Source organism: Genypterus blacodes, unplaced genomic scaffold, assembly GCF_046128005.1.
Source record: "Genypterus blacodes isolate CSIRO-AG114 ecotype Tasmania unplaced genomic scaffold, CSIRO-AGI_Gbla_v1 ptg000036l_1, whole genome shotgun sequence".
In the NCBI taxonomy this organism is placed as follows: Eukaryota; Metazoa; Chordata; class Actinopteri; order Ophidiiformes; family Ophidiidae; genus Genypterus; species Genypterus blacodes.
The window spans coordinates 1,260,950-1,274,953 of record NW_027466849.1 but is presented as its reverse complement, the minus strand read 5'-3'; the positions used below and the strand labels follow the sequence as shown (position 1 = coordinate 1,274,953).

Sequence of the window (14,004 nt, the reverse complement as noted above, 5' to 3'; positions counted from 1 at the left end):
ACATTAAACCACTGACAGTGACACTGGGTTTGTAGCTAACATCTGTCCTTTGAGCCAAATCTTTGCTCATCAACTGTGAGAAAGTCATCACAGACCTTCAGCTCAGTTTATCTCAGGACAGACATGGGGGGGTTAAACCGCACTGAGGATACGCAACATCAGGATAAACACAAAGATACAGTCCATCGCTCAGACGTGCCTACTTTACCTCAAGGCTTCATTCAGGTTTTTTTGTAAACAGGAAAGTCACAACTAACGTCTTACCATATAGAAACATAAAAATGCATGTTATATTGTAAGACAACAAATCACAAGCATTTTAAAAAGGTTTTCACAAATCTCTCGTGTTGACCTCATAAGACCATCATGTTTAGCTGCCTCGTCGCTGCTCTGTCAGGCATTTCATTTCATTTCAGTGAGATGAGAGAAAATCCAGAGAGAATGTTTCGAGTTTTAGCTCTCTTTGGCTTTGGACTCAATCAAAAATGAATGAAAAACTTACTCCATTGATGAGAAATGGGAAATGGTTTTGCCTGTCTGTGTTCTGGTCTGTTAGCATTGAATTAAATAAAAGCACCTTCCTTTATTTCATGCTTCGACAATATGACCATTTAACTCCCTGCATTCACTGCAGACGCTTATTGCAAATTGGAATTGTGGGCTAATTTGCATAAATGAGGTGTGACTCCATTTTTGTGCTGACGTATGAATGCTTTTTAGAAGATGTTAAGGCTTAAACCTTTTCTTGTTCATTAGTATACATTTTGTAAGACTGATGGACATAAGGTAGAAGCTTATAATTCAGGTTGTAAACAAAAAAGTGCTCATTTTGGAAGCAAAAACAAAGTAGACCTTAACCTAAATGTTCCTCCTTCCAAGCACCAACTGATTGTGACATCTTCAAGTAATGATAACTGTAACACCTAAATCTTTGCAAAGCCTGGATTTTCAAACTATGAGGTCTGATTGATAAGTTCTGAGCCCAACAAAGACCACCCACACTCACAGGTGTTGCTCTTCTTTTAACACAACCTCCCTCCGATTTGACACACGTGTGCCAATAATGCTAGAAGGATTTTATCTCTTTCATTTAAGTCCAAAATATTCATCTGAGGCCAATGCGTTCTCACTAAAGCCTTTTTGTTCATCCAAATCTGACAAATGGGGTATGCTGGAGCCAATAAGAAATATTTTGTCTGCTTATTTACCTGTTACCTGTTGTTTTTTACATGAATTCATCATGCATGAGCTGTAATTCTACTTGGAGATCCACTACATGGTGGTTACTGAACTACCTCAAAGCCACTATCTTGGCTAGCAGCCAGACAAGAACATAATCACTGCTGCAGCACTTTGTTCATCTTGTAGTACTCACAGAGGCTTGGGTATCTGTGGACCTGTGGAGTTATAATCGTGTAGCCCATAGAAGTGTAGTGGCTGTGTAAAACATATTATTACTTTATGAAAAAAAATATAACAGCCCTTGCTCACTTCCTTGGTCAGGCTCAGAATTTATCACGCAACACTTACAAATAATGTTCTTCCTCCAAATTGTTTTGCACATATTTGGGAAATATTAGTTAATGTCTAAACTAATCTAGCTTTTCTCTTGAATTGTCATTTTAAAAGTTAATAAATTAGGACTAAGAAAGTGATTATCAGGTTAGAAACTGAAGAGCACAAAATTGTCACTTTCAGTCTTTTCAACATGTAATTTGTCTCTACTGCACTGTCCAGTAGGCTTTGTAGGTCTCTAGATCTAACTCTATCTCATTCTAGACACCTGAGTGATTTCTTAAATATGTGTGTTCTCACACTGATGAAGGCTGGATGGACAAATAGTTTAAGCTCTTCAGGAAATATTTGAAAATATCTTTTCTGAATGGGACGATGGCTTTACTATTTCACCTATCAAGATGAAAATACAAATATTGTGACAGCCAATAAGGGAAAATATTTCCTAAAAATGACTGCTAAAATGTAAGAATAACAACTCAGAGATTCAACCACTTTTATATCTATTTTACTCTCACCTTACTGAGAGCTCACCCACTTTGGCAATTTGTGTAAGTCTGTTCTCAAACCCCAGTCCTCGATGGTTTAATTTCAGTCTCTGTCATATGTCATCAGGATGTTGTCCTCCTCTCCACATTGTCACAGAGCACTGAGCCCTCTGATTGTTCCCTCTTTGAGGACTGTGAGTCTTTGACCTCGATCCCTCTGACCTCCATTCCTGAAAACCCTCCTCCAGCAGGGCTCAGCAGGGAGAACTGAAGTTATCTGACCTCTCAGTCCACCTCCCTCATGTGTAGTCTTTCACACGCTGTCATACACTGACACTGACGTGGCGAGGCGTTGCGGTGCGCCGTTTGATGCGTGAGCGTCGAGGTCTGGCCTCAGCTTGACAGCTGCACAGGGGGCCCAGTAATAGCCAGAGGTAAAGGATAACACAGGCCCAACAGGACGACATCTTCACCCAGAAGGTAGACCAGCTGCCGTGGGTGAAGGTGGTCTCCAGCACCGCTGACTCATAGCTGCAGGAGAAGCACAGCCTTAATTATATATTATATATATTATATATTATGGCATATATTAATGGACAGTTTTGTGATATTTGTACTTGGTTTACTTCAAGTTGGGAGATGTCCTACTTCTCTTCCACTACACTTTAGTGAAATATTTTCAGTTCAAGTTATTTTGCATTTACATGAGACAATGTGACTGTAAGTATTATTCATAAAGAAGAATTTTCCTTAACTGACAGGAAACAGTCCTGTTTTATTTCTTTAACATAATGACTTTAAGATCTAACCCAAAAAGTTTAGGAAAATTTACTAGAACATGACAGATACTGATATTTAACACTGCAGTCGATTTAATCTGGTCCGAAACAACAAAACAGCAGCAGCCCTAACTGGACTTGGTCTATAGATGATCTCCAGTGGCCCAGCACGACCTTGAGCTTGAGAGAAGCTGAAGATTCACAGAGGAAAGGGAACTACAAGCCTTTGGGCCCTCTAAGTAACCACATTTTGCTTGATTCTTGTTTACCTGCAGACCCTTGTGTAGATGAAGCCATTAAGAATGTGAAACCATGCCCTTCATTGACTGACCTGAACCAATTGGTGAGGGTCATCATGACGTACAGCGAAGCCAGGAAGAAGACGAAATGAAAGAAGAAGTAGCTGTAAGCCACTCGATGCGCCTCGTTGTGAATCACCTTCTGACAGCCTTTATTGTCGTCGTCCACCACAAACTCTTCATCGGCTGTAAATATGCATTTATCAGCAGAGCATTTCTTGTATTACATATACAATCTGACTAATGGTTTTATTTCATCACATTTTAGTACAAACCTTCTTCTTCCTCGGGGCAGCAGAAGCAGCACGTAGCTTTCTGGAACTCGTAACGGTAAACTTTAATCATCCAGAATGGCCCGAACATCTCTGCCAGGTAGGATGCTTCATTACTGAGGAAATGTGAGATTTGAACAAGTGACATCAAAATCATTTCTAATGCAGCCCAGAATGAATTAATGTTTTCATCATTGATTCAACATCATTGATTCTTTTGAACAAGCAGACATTTGCATACACGTGCAGTTCATTCAAAGCAAACATTGAGCATTAGTGTATATTTACCATGCAAAAAGAACACAGCAGTACATGATTGCAGCGCCGATGATGGCGACGGCATTGCCTTCTTTCTGGATTCCATCTTGTCCAACGTTTGGATAACAGACGGTCATGTTCATGCCCTGATACACCACTGGCACAGAGAGGACACCAGCAACAAAGCAAAGGTTCAATACTCACACATTAAAACTGACATCTGTTTGCTAATGTTGCAGTGCTAGAATTGGCAATTGGAAAAGTGCACCATTGAACACTGTTGCTTAAATATGATCATTATTGAATTTAGATAATTTCATATTCATTTCATTTTCCTTACTTAAAGTCAGTTTTATCTATTAACATTTTTAAAAGACAAAGTCAAGATAAATTCAGATTAACTGAAGCTCAATCTTTCTTTCTTTCTTTCTTTCATTTCCTGTGAAATTCCTCTCTCTCTTGTAAAAGAGGGCCTCCTCACACTTTCTGTAACTATCTCACTCTCTGGATACTTTCCGGGGCAAGGGGATCGAAACTGAACAAATATGTACTGAATGCACATGCACACACACACACGCGCACACACACATGCTGCAAATCCGGCCCAACCTCCAGAGGGCTGTTTGAGCCGGCTGTGGATTCCTGTGAGGAGCACTGCTAGTGTGTAAAGAAAATGGGAACCTGAGCTCAGAGAAAACACTGGCTAATTGCAGGACTCAAGAGTATAGGACACACACACACACACACACACACACACACACACACACACACACACACATACATTTTTCGTCCCCTCAAAACTTGTGCGTCCTGTGTATGTGTGTGTGTGTTTTTGTGTGTACATGTGTCTGTGGGTGTGGACGTGTGAGATATTGTGAAGTCACAGAGCAGAATAAGCCTTCTGGCGACAGAAAAGGCAAAATAGAGTACACAGTACAGTAACAAGGATGGCTCTCATTGTTTTGTTTTCATACACAGAGAGAGAGAGAGAGAGAGAGAGAGAGAGAGAGAGATTAAGTGGATGATGATAGTATGACAGGTAAAGAACCCTTGAATTAAAGTAGCTGAAGTGGGGAAACACACACACACACACACACACACACATACACACACACACACACACACATGCACACAGTAACTGGAAATTAAATATTAAAAAATAGTGCAGTCAACCATGTTAAGCTGTATGACACAGTGTGAGTCTGTGACTGTGTGTTGAAAAGGTGTTTTTATAAGAGGCTGAGAGTGCATATTTTCTCAACAAGTTGGTGCAATGTCCTGTGCTGCCCCAGGACTCCCACACACCTACTGCACACACACACACACACACACACACACACACACACACACACACACACACACACACACACACACTATATATACTGTAGATAACTTAGATAACGGCATGTTAAGAGGTAACATTTTTTTGGATGGATGAAAAATGAAGAGAACTCTGATCATTACCACAAGTGGGGCCAAAAAACTGAAAATGTGGCCTGAGGAAAGGACCATGATGTTTAGTCAAAATGTTTAAAATAACTTCTGGATTCGTGTCTGAACCAGATTTACTGGTCCATCCAAATAGTTTTCAAGATATTTCACAGACCAATCACCATCTCCAAAGCCACGGCAACCACATAACAGTCACAGTAGAACACAGCACAGTGTTGGAGTGTTTTCCGTAAATCCAGTGAGTGATCACTTTACAGAACGATACGTTGCACTTTGCGCTTTATGAGCTGTGTAAGCACATGTAATGATACTGCCACGCTGTATGCCTCTGCTATTATGCTGTCAATGGATCCATCAGGAATGTAAAATATCCTTCAGTCCGGCCTCACCACAGGCCACCAGCCCAGCAGGCAGCATGTCAGAGCACATCTCATCCCAGATTATCTGTTATCCGTTTGCATGTGTGTCTGTGTTTTCATGTTTACTACAACAGTATCCCAGTATGTGTATCTATATTTCCCTGTGCGCCATTTAGATGTAAACCCTAGATAAGATGGGGTTGAGGGGGGGTAGGGGGGCGCTGTCAAGCCGATGTGCTAATGTCTCAGTCATGTAGAGGCTCTTTGTCTTACCTGGAGCCAAGACGTGAGTCATTACGTGTGTCAGATGCAATGTCAAATGTGTAGGATTTCGCCATGCGTGTGTGTAATGCAGTGAGCATGAGAACAAGATGATGAAGTAAAAGACATCAAGCATGAAATTAAACTGAATTCTCCACGTGAAATAGTAATAAAAAGCTTTGGCTTGCTCTACAAACTCTTCAAACTTGTTCATTTGTATGTACAAATGTAAGATATTCGAAACGTGTGTGTGGGAAAATCAGCACACAACTCAAAGGGGAAACACTCATCTGGTTTTGTCTATAGTGCAAAATGTGAGGGAGAATGTGATTGATATGTGTTACTCTTTTTATAGTTGGTTTAGTTTCAATTAGTAAGAATTAGAGTTTGGTAAGTCGTCATTACCTTTCTCTGGTGGACGGCTGGCCAGGGCTGAGAACGTGAGATACATGACATAACAGCTGATGATGGAGGCCTGAAGGAGGCCCGACCGAGGCTGTTCTGCAAAGAGAGAGAGAGAGATTGGAGAGAGTGAGAGAGAAAGAGAGGGAGAGAAAGAGATAGATAGTAAGAACTGTCCTTAAGTACCAGGAGTAACACAGAGGATGTTGTAAAATAAACAAGTTCTGTTCCATTAAATCTTTATAATTCTCGTGTTGAAACCAAGCGCTAATTTTGCATGTAAAATCCTCTGCCCTTTAGTGCCTTTATCTGATGACTTACTCTCTATCTCTCTCTCTTCTTTCCCCCTCTTTCTGTATAAAAAATTATCTCCAAAATATCCTATGAATGTACGTGCAATGTAATGTAAAATGTTTGCTTCAATGAAAACAAATAGTAAAAAAAAAAGAAAAGAAAAATAAATTTAAATAGCATTTGAGTACTTTTCATATTAGTTGAATAAAAGACAGGATTAACACCACCTCTGACTCATAACAGGACCTGCCATGTACAGACAAAGGAGGCAACCTTTGGTTTACAGGGGGAGAAACAGATAATATTAGCTTACATCTAATCATTATTATCTGCGCCAGTTTCAACACAGCCATGTTTGCATAGCTGGAGATGCACTAAGTGTTATTTAACAGCTCAGAATCGATGACAGACATAAAGACACACAAGGCGCCAGACCCTCGAATCCTTCACTTCAGTTAAAGTAGAAAGTGGGAAAGAAACTCATACTGCCAGACTGTTGAAAAAGTAACAGTTGTTGAAATTGTGAGAGGCCCCATGCATGATGTGATGCAAGTCTTGCTCGTGTGTACGTGAGTGTGTGTGTGTGTGTGTGTGTGTGTGTGTGTGTGTGTGTGTGTGTGTGTGTGTGTGTGTGTGTGTGTGTTCCACGGCTCACTCTGCTTGACACACGGCGTGATTGCGATAAAGGACATGATGCCACAGAGTCCCAGGTTAATCCACAGCAGGGCCTTGTTGAAGTGGCAGGCGTAGGGGTGTGTGTAGTACTTGTACATGAAGGTAAAGGCCATGGTAGCGATGGTGTAGAAGAAGAGGGTGGCACACATCACTGCCAGGTACCAACGCTTGTTCTCAGCTGCACCCGTCAACCTGAAGACGGCACACAGAATGGGACAGAGACAAGCACAGACAGACATGTGTGTTCATTGTGCCACATGCTATAAACAGAAGCCACCGCACCAGCGTAATCTCAGGGACTAAGACTAAGAAAGGGGTAAGGAACAAAACTAAATGGTGGGAGATACAAGACCATCAACAAGGGTGTGGCAGACTGTAGAAGGGGAGTCGACTGCATGACTGGAGACTCAGGGGAAGGACCAGAAACCTACATCAGGTGCCAGACTTCATTTGGTTTGTTGTCAATTGTTTGCATCACACATATGTGAAATGTAATATACAGTACAATAATGACATAATAATGTGTCTTTCTCCCTATCACTGTTTTTAAATGTAAGACTGTAACATCAAAGACAAAGACATTATCAAAGCATCAAAGCTCAAAACATCCTTAAAGACTGTCAACACACACCAAGGCAACAACATGAAAAAAAAGAGACAATGACACCACCAAAATCAAAGGCAGCCATACCAATGACAATGACAACATCAAAGACAGTAAAAATGGAAGTAGAAACACGTAGCTCTTTCACTGTGTGTTTTTGGACAGATTCCTGACATTGTCTTCTGACCTGCACACCCAGGGGGGCAGAGAAAGTGGCTTTTGAGGAGGAGGGGGAACAATAACTTCAGGCGACTGTGATGGCAATAAACGTTTGTCTCTGGAAAGCTCCAGACTGAATTAAGCCTCTTAGTTGATGTAGCTGCAGCTGAGCCATATTACAGCAGAGCTCAGTGGCGGCTCACAGCACAGCAGCAAGGGCAACAGCTGGAGAGACACAGTAAACAACATCTGGGAACAAGCTGGCTAACTGAGGACAAGTCTGAGAGAAGAGAATAAGGACAGGAAGGAAGGAAGGAAGGAAGGAAGGAAGGAAGGAAGGAGAAAAAGAGGGAAAGGAAGGAAGGAAGGAATGTGGCATCTTCCAGCTGTGCCTAAAAGAACATGAATCGGGATCCAAGAGGAGGAGGAAGAGGAGGAGTGAGTGTGTGTGTGTGAGAAGCAAAGGTCCATGGTGAGCCAGAGATGATGCAATGTCCAGCCACTCGTCACTTACCAGTTCTTGTTCCAGGTGTGTGCGAAAGCGGTGATGAGGATAAGCTGAATGAGGATGAAAGCAAATCCTCCAACGACACCAACGTAATGCCAAGCTAAGAGCAAAGGAAAAGGAGGAGAATGAAGGGGGAGAGAACAGTAATCTTGGTTTGACATCTGTGAATCACGACGCATCTCATATCCAGGTTGTGTGACAGTGAAAGGTTGTTCCCAAAACAAACTGATACCAAACTACAGAGCTTTATGGCCCAGTAAGGCCCTGCAGGGATTCATCAGCAGACTCATCAGTGACTCTACACTATCCTCTAGTGGGATTCAAAGAGAGGTGCATTTGAGCTTGGTTTAGTTTCCCTGATTTCCCCTGATTTCCCCTGATTTTTGTCAGTTTTGTTTCAATCCAGAATTCCCAAATTTTAATCCTGGTTGTTTCGCTTGTCCCTTTGATTGATTCTTTTTGTGTGATTGTGCTTCAACTGCACGTGGGATACATGACAAATGTTCCACAAGAGTAAAACTGGAATTGTTTAAATCTTTATTTTAGGTTTAGGTAAATTATGGAGTCCACATTTGGGGGTGGTCAAATCTGGCTTTAAGAAGGTTTTGCGCTCACCGTGCAGGAATGACTCTGTGGGAATAAAGAAGGCAGCAGCACACATCCCAAGAAGGATGAGGAACTTCACAAACCAGAAGCTGAGGTTCAAAACAAGGAGGGACAACAAACGAGAGAAGTCATGAAAATTAGTTGAATGAACAGAAATGAACAAACCTTGAATTAAAAGGTCAAGAAAAAAAGCACAGCAAGTTTCATGTCCCATTCCATTGATTGACTTCCCTTGTGTCTTAATATTTGGTTTATTAATATTTATTTGTGTATTATTTTGTTTTATGTACATTATTGTCAGATCCTGTGCCTGTTCTTGGACTCATCTTGAACAATATGTTCCTTTTAGACTTGTTTTAAATATTTTGCAATGCTTTCATGCACAGTGCTTTCAAAGACACACTGATTCACTTTCCCTTTGCCTTGCTGCAGCACCCTGGTGGTGATTGGGTGTCTTAGGACTTTTAAGACAAGACCAGTTCTATTCTGACTGCCATGGTGTATGATGGTCAAACATTGAACAAATGACAACTGGCAACATGTGTGACATGTTGATTCCAACATGTTAAGGACATACATGACCCATCAAAACAAAGCTTTCAGGGCAGTTTAGGATCTATGGGATCCCACTGAAAGCATTTACATAGACTAGGAAGCTTACTTACAGGAGTAACAATCATTCTAAAGAAACATTTCTACAGCAATTATTATTCACTTATTCAAACTTTAGCTTTATCATTAATTAGTGAATGACGCTTGTAAAACTTGCTTGTAAAATATTACACATCACTTAAATGATCCACGCAGTTTAGCACCAAAAAATCTACCTGCATGTTCACATGACTGTGTCTGATATTTATTAAGACAGCAGGTGTTGGACAAACATACAAAGTTCCACCGTGCCACTCCTTGACCTTCTCTAGACCCTGGAGAGTTGTAACCTTTGCCAAAGACCTTTCACCCAGGGCCTGATAAGAGTCTTATTTGTGGATTTATGTCAATGAGAAGCAACAATCCAGTCTGTCAAATCCTAATCCCAGCCACGTCACAGCACTAATCGATAGAGCTGCAATGGAAAGTGTGACAATGAGGAGCTAAAAATAGATGGCAGGATGGGTCAGGTGAGTAAAGACAGGCAGGAGGAAGGTATTTAAAGGGTGAGTCCGCTATTATTACAAAGAGTTTATGGGAATCAATGTTGAGTGCCAGAATGTAAAAGACATTAAAATAACACCCTGCAAGTGTACGGAGAGTCAGACACACTTAAGCAAATAAAAGCATCTGCGATACTTACCCGTTGTGAATGAGCGCTCTGAAGTCCTGGCTGGATTTCACATCTATGAGGAACATCGCCATCATCAGGTAAAAGCAGGCAGTGCCAAAGCAGACTCTGTAGACTGCTGAGTAGCCCACCAACATCTCACAGTGACCGCCACCATGTGCCTGGTCACACACCACATTGAAGAAAGGCACCTGAAACACACACAGGTGTTTCCTCACAGTCCAGTACAGTTCAGTATAGGATGTTTTGCAAGAACAGCATCAACTCAGGGGAGATGCCCAATACAGTATCAACCGCCATCAAGGCCAAACAAACGTTGACAAACTTTGTGTTGTTCCTCTGATTTTCTTATTGATCCCCCACTGCAGTGCATACATTTGTCCACTGAATATACTGGTCCAAGGGCAGCATGGAATTCAAACCGATGCCTTTCTTACTGCAAAGAAACAATGCTACTACACAGCAATACCAAGAGATGGATCCAGATCTGGACAGAAATATAATGAGTTCATCCCTGGGACATCGAAAATGCAAAGAATCAAACAAGTTTAATCTCTGTAAACAGTGGTTGGGAAGAAACTCGTTTTAAGTTAGGTTTGGTTTCGGTTAGGTTGTCTAAGCACAAGATGGTCCTGCATCGCATACTGGATGTTTTGGAGTCTGATCATGTGGTTACCAGTGTGAGATTGGTCCAAATTGCTGGTAGTGGCAGTGTTCCAAAAATGCCTCAAACTGTTTTAATCCCATTGATCAGAAAACAGGGGGATCAAAACACTAAACCAACATGATAACTGAAAGTGTTTCTAACTCATAATTTGCCAAACTGTGGTCCAAATTTTCACTCATCAACTGCATTAATCATTGCAGTTGTTTCCCATTTGAACTATTCATCCGTCAAAAATTGCTGCTGGCATCCTTATTTTGACAGAATAATTTCACACAAACACAACCATTATCACCCGAAATAAGGTACCACCCTCACACTGTAGTGTTATGTCAAGCAGGTCATTATGCTGTGAAAGGTCGTAGGAAGCAATGTGTCTGACAGCAGAAGGAGTGACAATCACTGCAGTAGTCTAGCAAGAATCATCGATTGAGGGGTCAGATCCAGTACTTACATTTTCCCTGACCAGCTCAGAGACTGTGCGGGACAACATGAGGCAAGAGACAGCACAGCTCATGATGTGGAAGAGGGTGTACATAACCCGAGTGCTGGTGGAGGATTTGACGGGCGGACAGAAGGCACAGCAGAGCGAGCAGGGAGAAGGCCCACAACAGCAACATATCTAAAGGGGAGAGAAGGAATAAAGCTCAGAGCTCAAACAGCACAATCAAGCAACAATGTGTCCACATAAACCAGGAAGAAGAAGGGAGACTCTTTACTCTCTACAACACAAACAGTTGGACACACGACTGTGGCTTCTTAACTTACGCATGATGCCTGTACAGTAAATGTGCTGTATGTTCATTTTCTTTGCACATGACTGCAAAAATCATAGATCAAAAAGTCCTGTGATTTCTTGTTTGGAACCAGATCTTCCTCTGACTCAGAGGTGAACACACAGAAGTAAAGAGTTCACATTTTAACATGCGGCCTTGCTAATGTGTCCAAGAAGGACCATGGATGCGGGTTTGCTCATTCGTCTTTGGCCAGTTCCACACAGGATGCGAGCAAGTGATTTTATAGCGACATTGCATCGATAACGAATCCTCAGTGTTTGTCCTCACCGCCTTCCTTTATTCACGTTAGCTAGCTATCAGTAAATAGTACTAGCCAGCTGATGCTAACTATTGCAACAGGTTTTGCTTGAAAATGAATAAAATTGGTTTTCTATCAAGGACATTGGCTACTTCACACACGCCTCTTTTTTTTGCGTCATTCTTTTAATGAAAATTCTATAATAATAATATTATTGATGGTGTTTCTCAACTTCATGGTTAACTTCATTCGTTTTGGTGTTTGTTGTAGCAGCACTCCATAAAAATGTTTTTTAGTCATTCTTTTGCTCAGTTGCACCAAATCCTGTGTGTTATTCTTATTATACTGTGTCTAACCTGTGTCTAACCAGGCAGGTGTCAACCTCATGTTGCTGTAGACAAAGAGTTCAAAATGAATCTAATCGATTCTCTCAATAACACCAAAAAGTTCAGAAAACCATAATAAGTTCTGCAAAAACAACAGCAACAAGCGAAAATATAAAGTAAGATAATTAGAGCAAATTAACCACCATGAGCCAATAAACAAACATTTGATGGGGGAAGGGACCAGAACAATGTCATAACTGGCACAACCTCCAGGGGGTATGACGTGGATTAGTACAGAAAGGTAAAATGAAAACTTAACATAAAAATAATGTAATAAGAATGTGGCACTTCTTTTATTATAGAAGGATTTTATGGTAATCAACTTATTGCATCTGATTTCAAAAGTAAAGAGGTAACAGTAATTTAACTGACAACATTAACCATTCAACCCCAGCAGCTCCCTGCAGGACTCCAGCTACTTCTTCCAGCTTTACACTCAGCTGCTCTCACCTGATAGGCCACCATGTTGAGGAAGTAGCTGTAGACGCCACTGTTCATACCCTGATTGGCGGACATTGTGCCTGTAAACTTCTTTTCCTCGGCCGCTACGATTCTGCATTTGGCCATGGACTTCCAGCTCCAAAACCTTTTTCTTATAGCTCCTGCAAAGATGGAATCCTCACATCCTTAGAGGCCGGAGCAACTCCTTTCATGAATTTTTTTCGAGTAACAGGTCTAATGCCAATAAACAACCCTCACAAAAAATCTTAGTCCAGCACTTTGTAGCTGTGATCCTTATGCTGTCAAGTGGATTACCAGTAAATCTAGTCCGCCTGAGCTCCCTGTAGCTGTGAAATTCAGCACAAACACCCGTCCAGCCTCACAGGGGAATAGGTTGTTTTTTTGTCCATATCCTGGTCCTTTGGTTCTGCAGCTACATTGGCTGCTGCCAGAAAAGAGGGAGACATGGTGGTGAATGCCCAGCGCCCTCCCCCATCCTGCCCTATCCTACCCGTTCAGATTATGCAGAGAGTCTGTGAGGGGAGGAGGAGGAGGAGGTCGACGGGGACCATGTGTCAGTCCAATCTGTCCCTCCCTTCCCCCCAGCACTCTCCATCCAGCACACACAGACCCCACAGTACAGTGGGATTGGGCAACACTTGTGTTTAATCCAGAGTTACAAAATCCCATAATTACATGGTGTCATTTCTACATTCTGATGCATGACTCTCCTGAGCGATCCTCCTCTTAATTCTGAGCCACTGTGAATGTGTTAGTCAGAGAAAGAGGCCATCATAATAATAATCCCAACAAGTGTGACTGCAGTACGACCCAGAAACGTTGAAGTGGGGCAGACTGGATATACAGCTATCTATGATGAAATGTGCCGAGGCAGGAATCCATATATCCATCTGTTTGTGATGACAGTGAATCATTTAAAAAATAAATTTGTATTCGTTTTAAACTGAAACTTAAGTTTTAATTTTTAGGTTATTCTTCAGAGGATAAATGAAAATATGTATCCATTCATGAAGTAAATAATTAATGATGAAAAACTAGAATTTTGGTTTGAGTTTGAGAAGTGCTGGCCTTGGTATAGAGTAGAAATGCACAGTTTTGTTGCAGGTTGCTGGGTTAGAATATACACAGAAATAAGTGGAGTGAGACGTTCTGTTCAGTAAACACAGGACTGAGTGCATGAGAAAGTCAGATTAGATTTAGGTTAGTGTGCAGGAGCACCGGGATAATCCTGTCATTGTGGAGTC

At 41.5% G+C, this 14,004-nt stretch overlaps 1 protein-coding gene across 1 annotated transcript; it reads right to left on the bottom strand.

Annotated features, from left to right (window-relative positions):
* Nucleotides 1-1,222: 1,222 nt before the first annotated feature.
* On the bottom strand, nucleotides 1,223-12,865 carry serinc4 (serine incorporator 4). The gene is made up of 11 exons (XM_076146972.1): nucleotides 12,749-12,865; nucleotides 11,332-11,499; nucleotides 10,226-10,404; nucleotides 8,941-9,020; nucleotides 8,332-8,425; nucleotides 7,035-7,246; nucleotides 6,089-6,184; nucleotides 3,642-3,768; nucleotides 3,357-3,469; nucleotides 3,114-3,267; nucleotides 1,223-2,534 (listed from the first exon to the last, which is right to left on the bottom strand). The coding sequence occupies exons 1-11, from the start codon at nucleotides 12,863-12,865 to the stop codon at nucleotides 2,327-2,329; spliced, it is 1,548 nt and encodes a 515-aa protein (XP_076003087.1). The 3' UTR covers nucleotides 1,223-2,326.
* Between the last annotated feature and the right edge of the window lie 1,139 nt (nucleotides 12,866-14,004).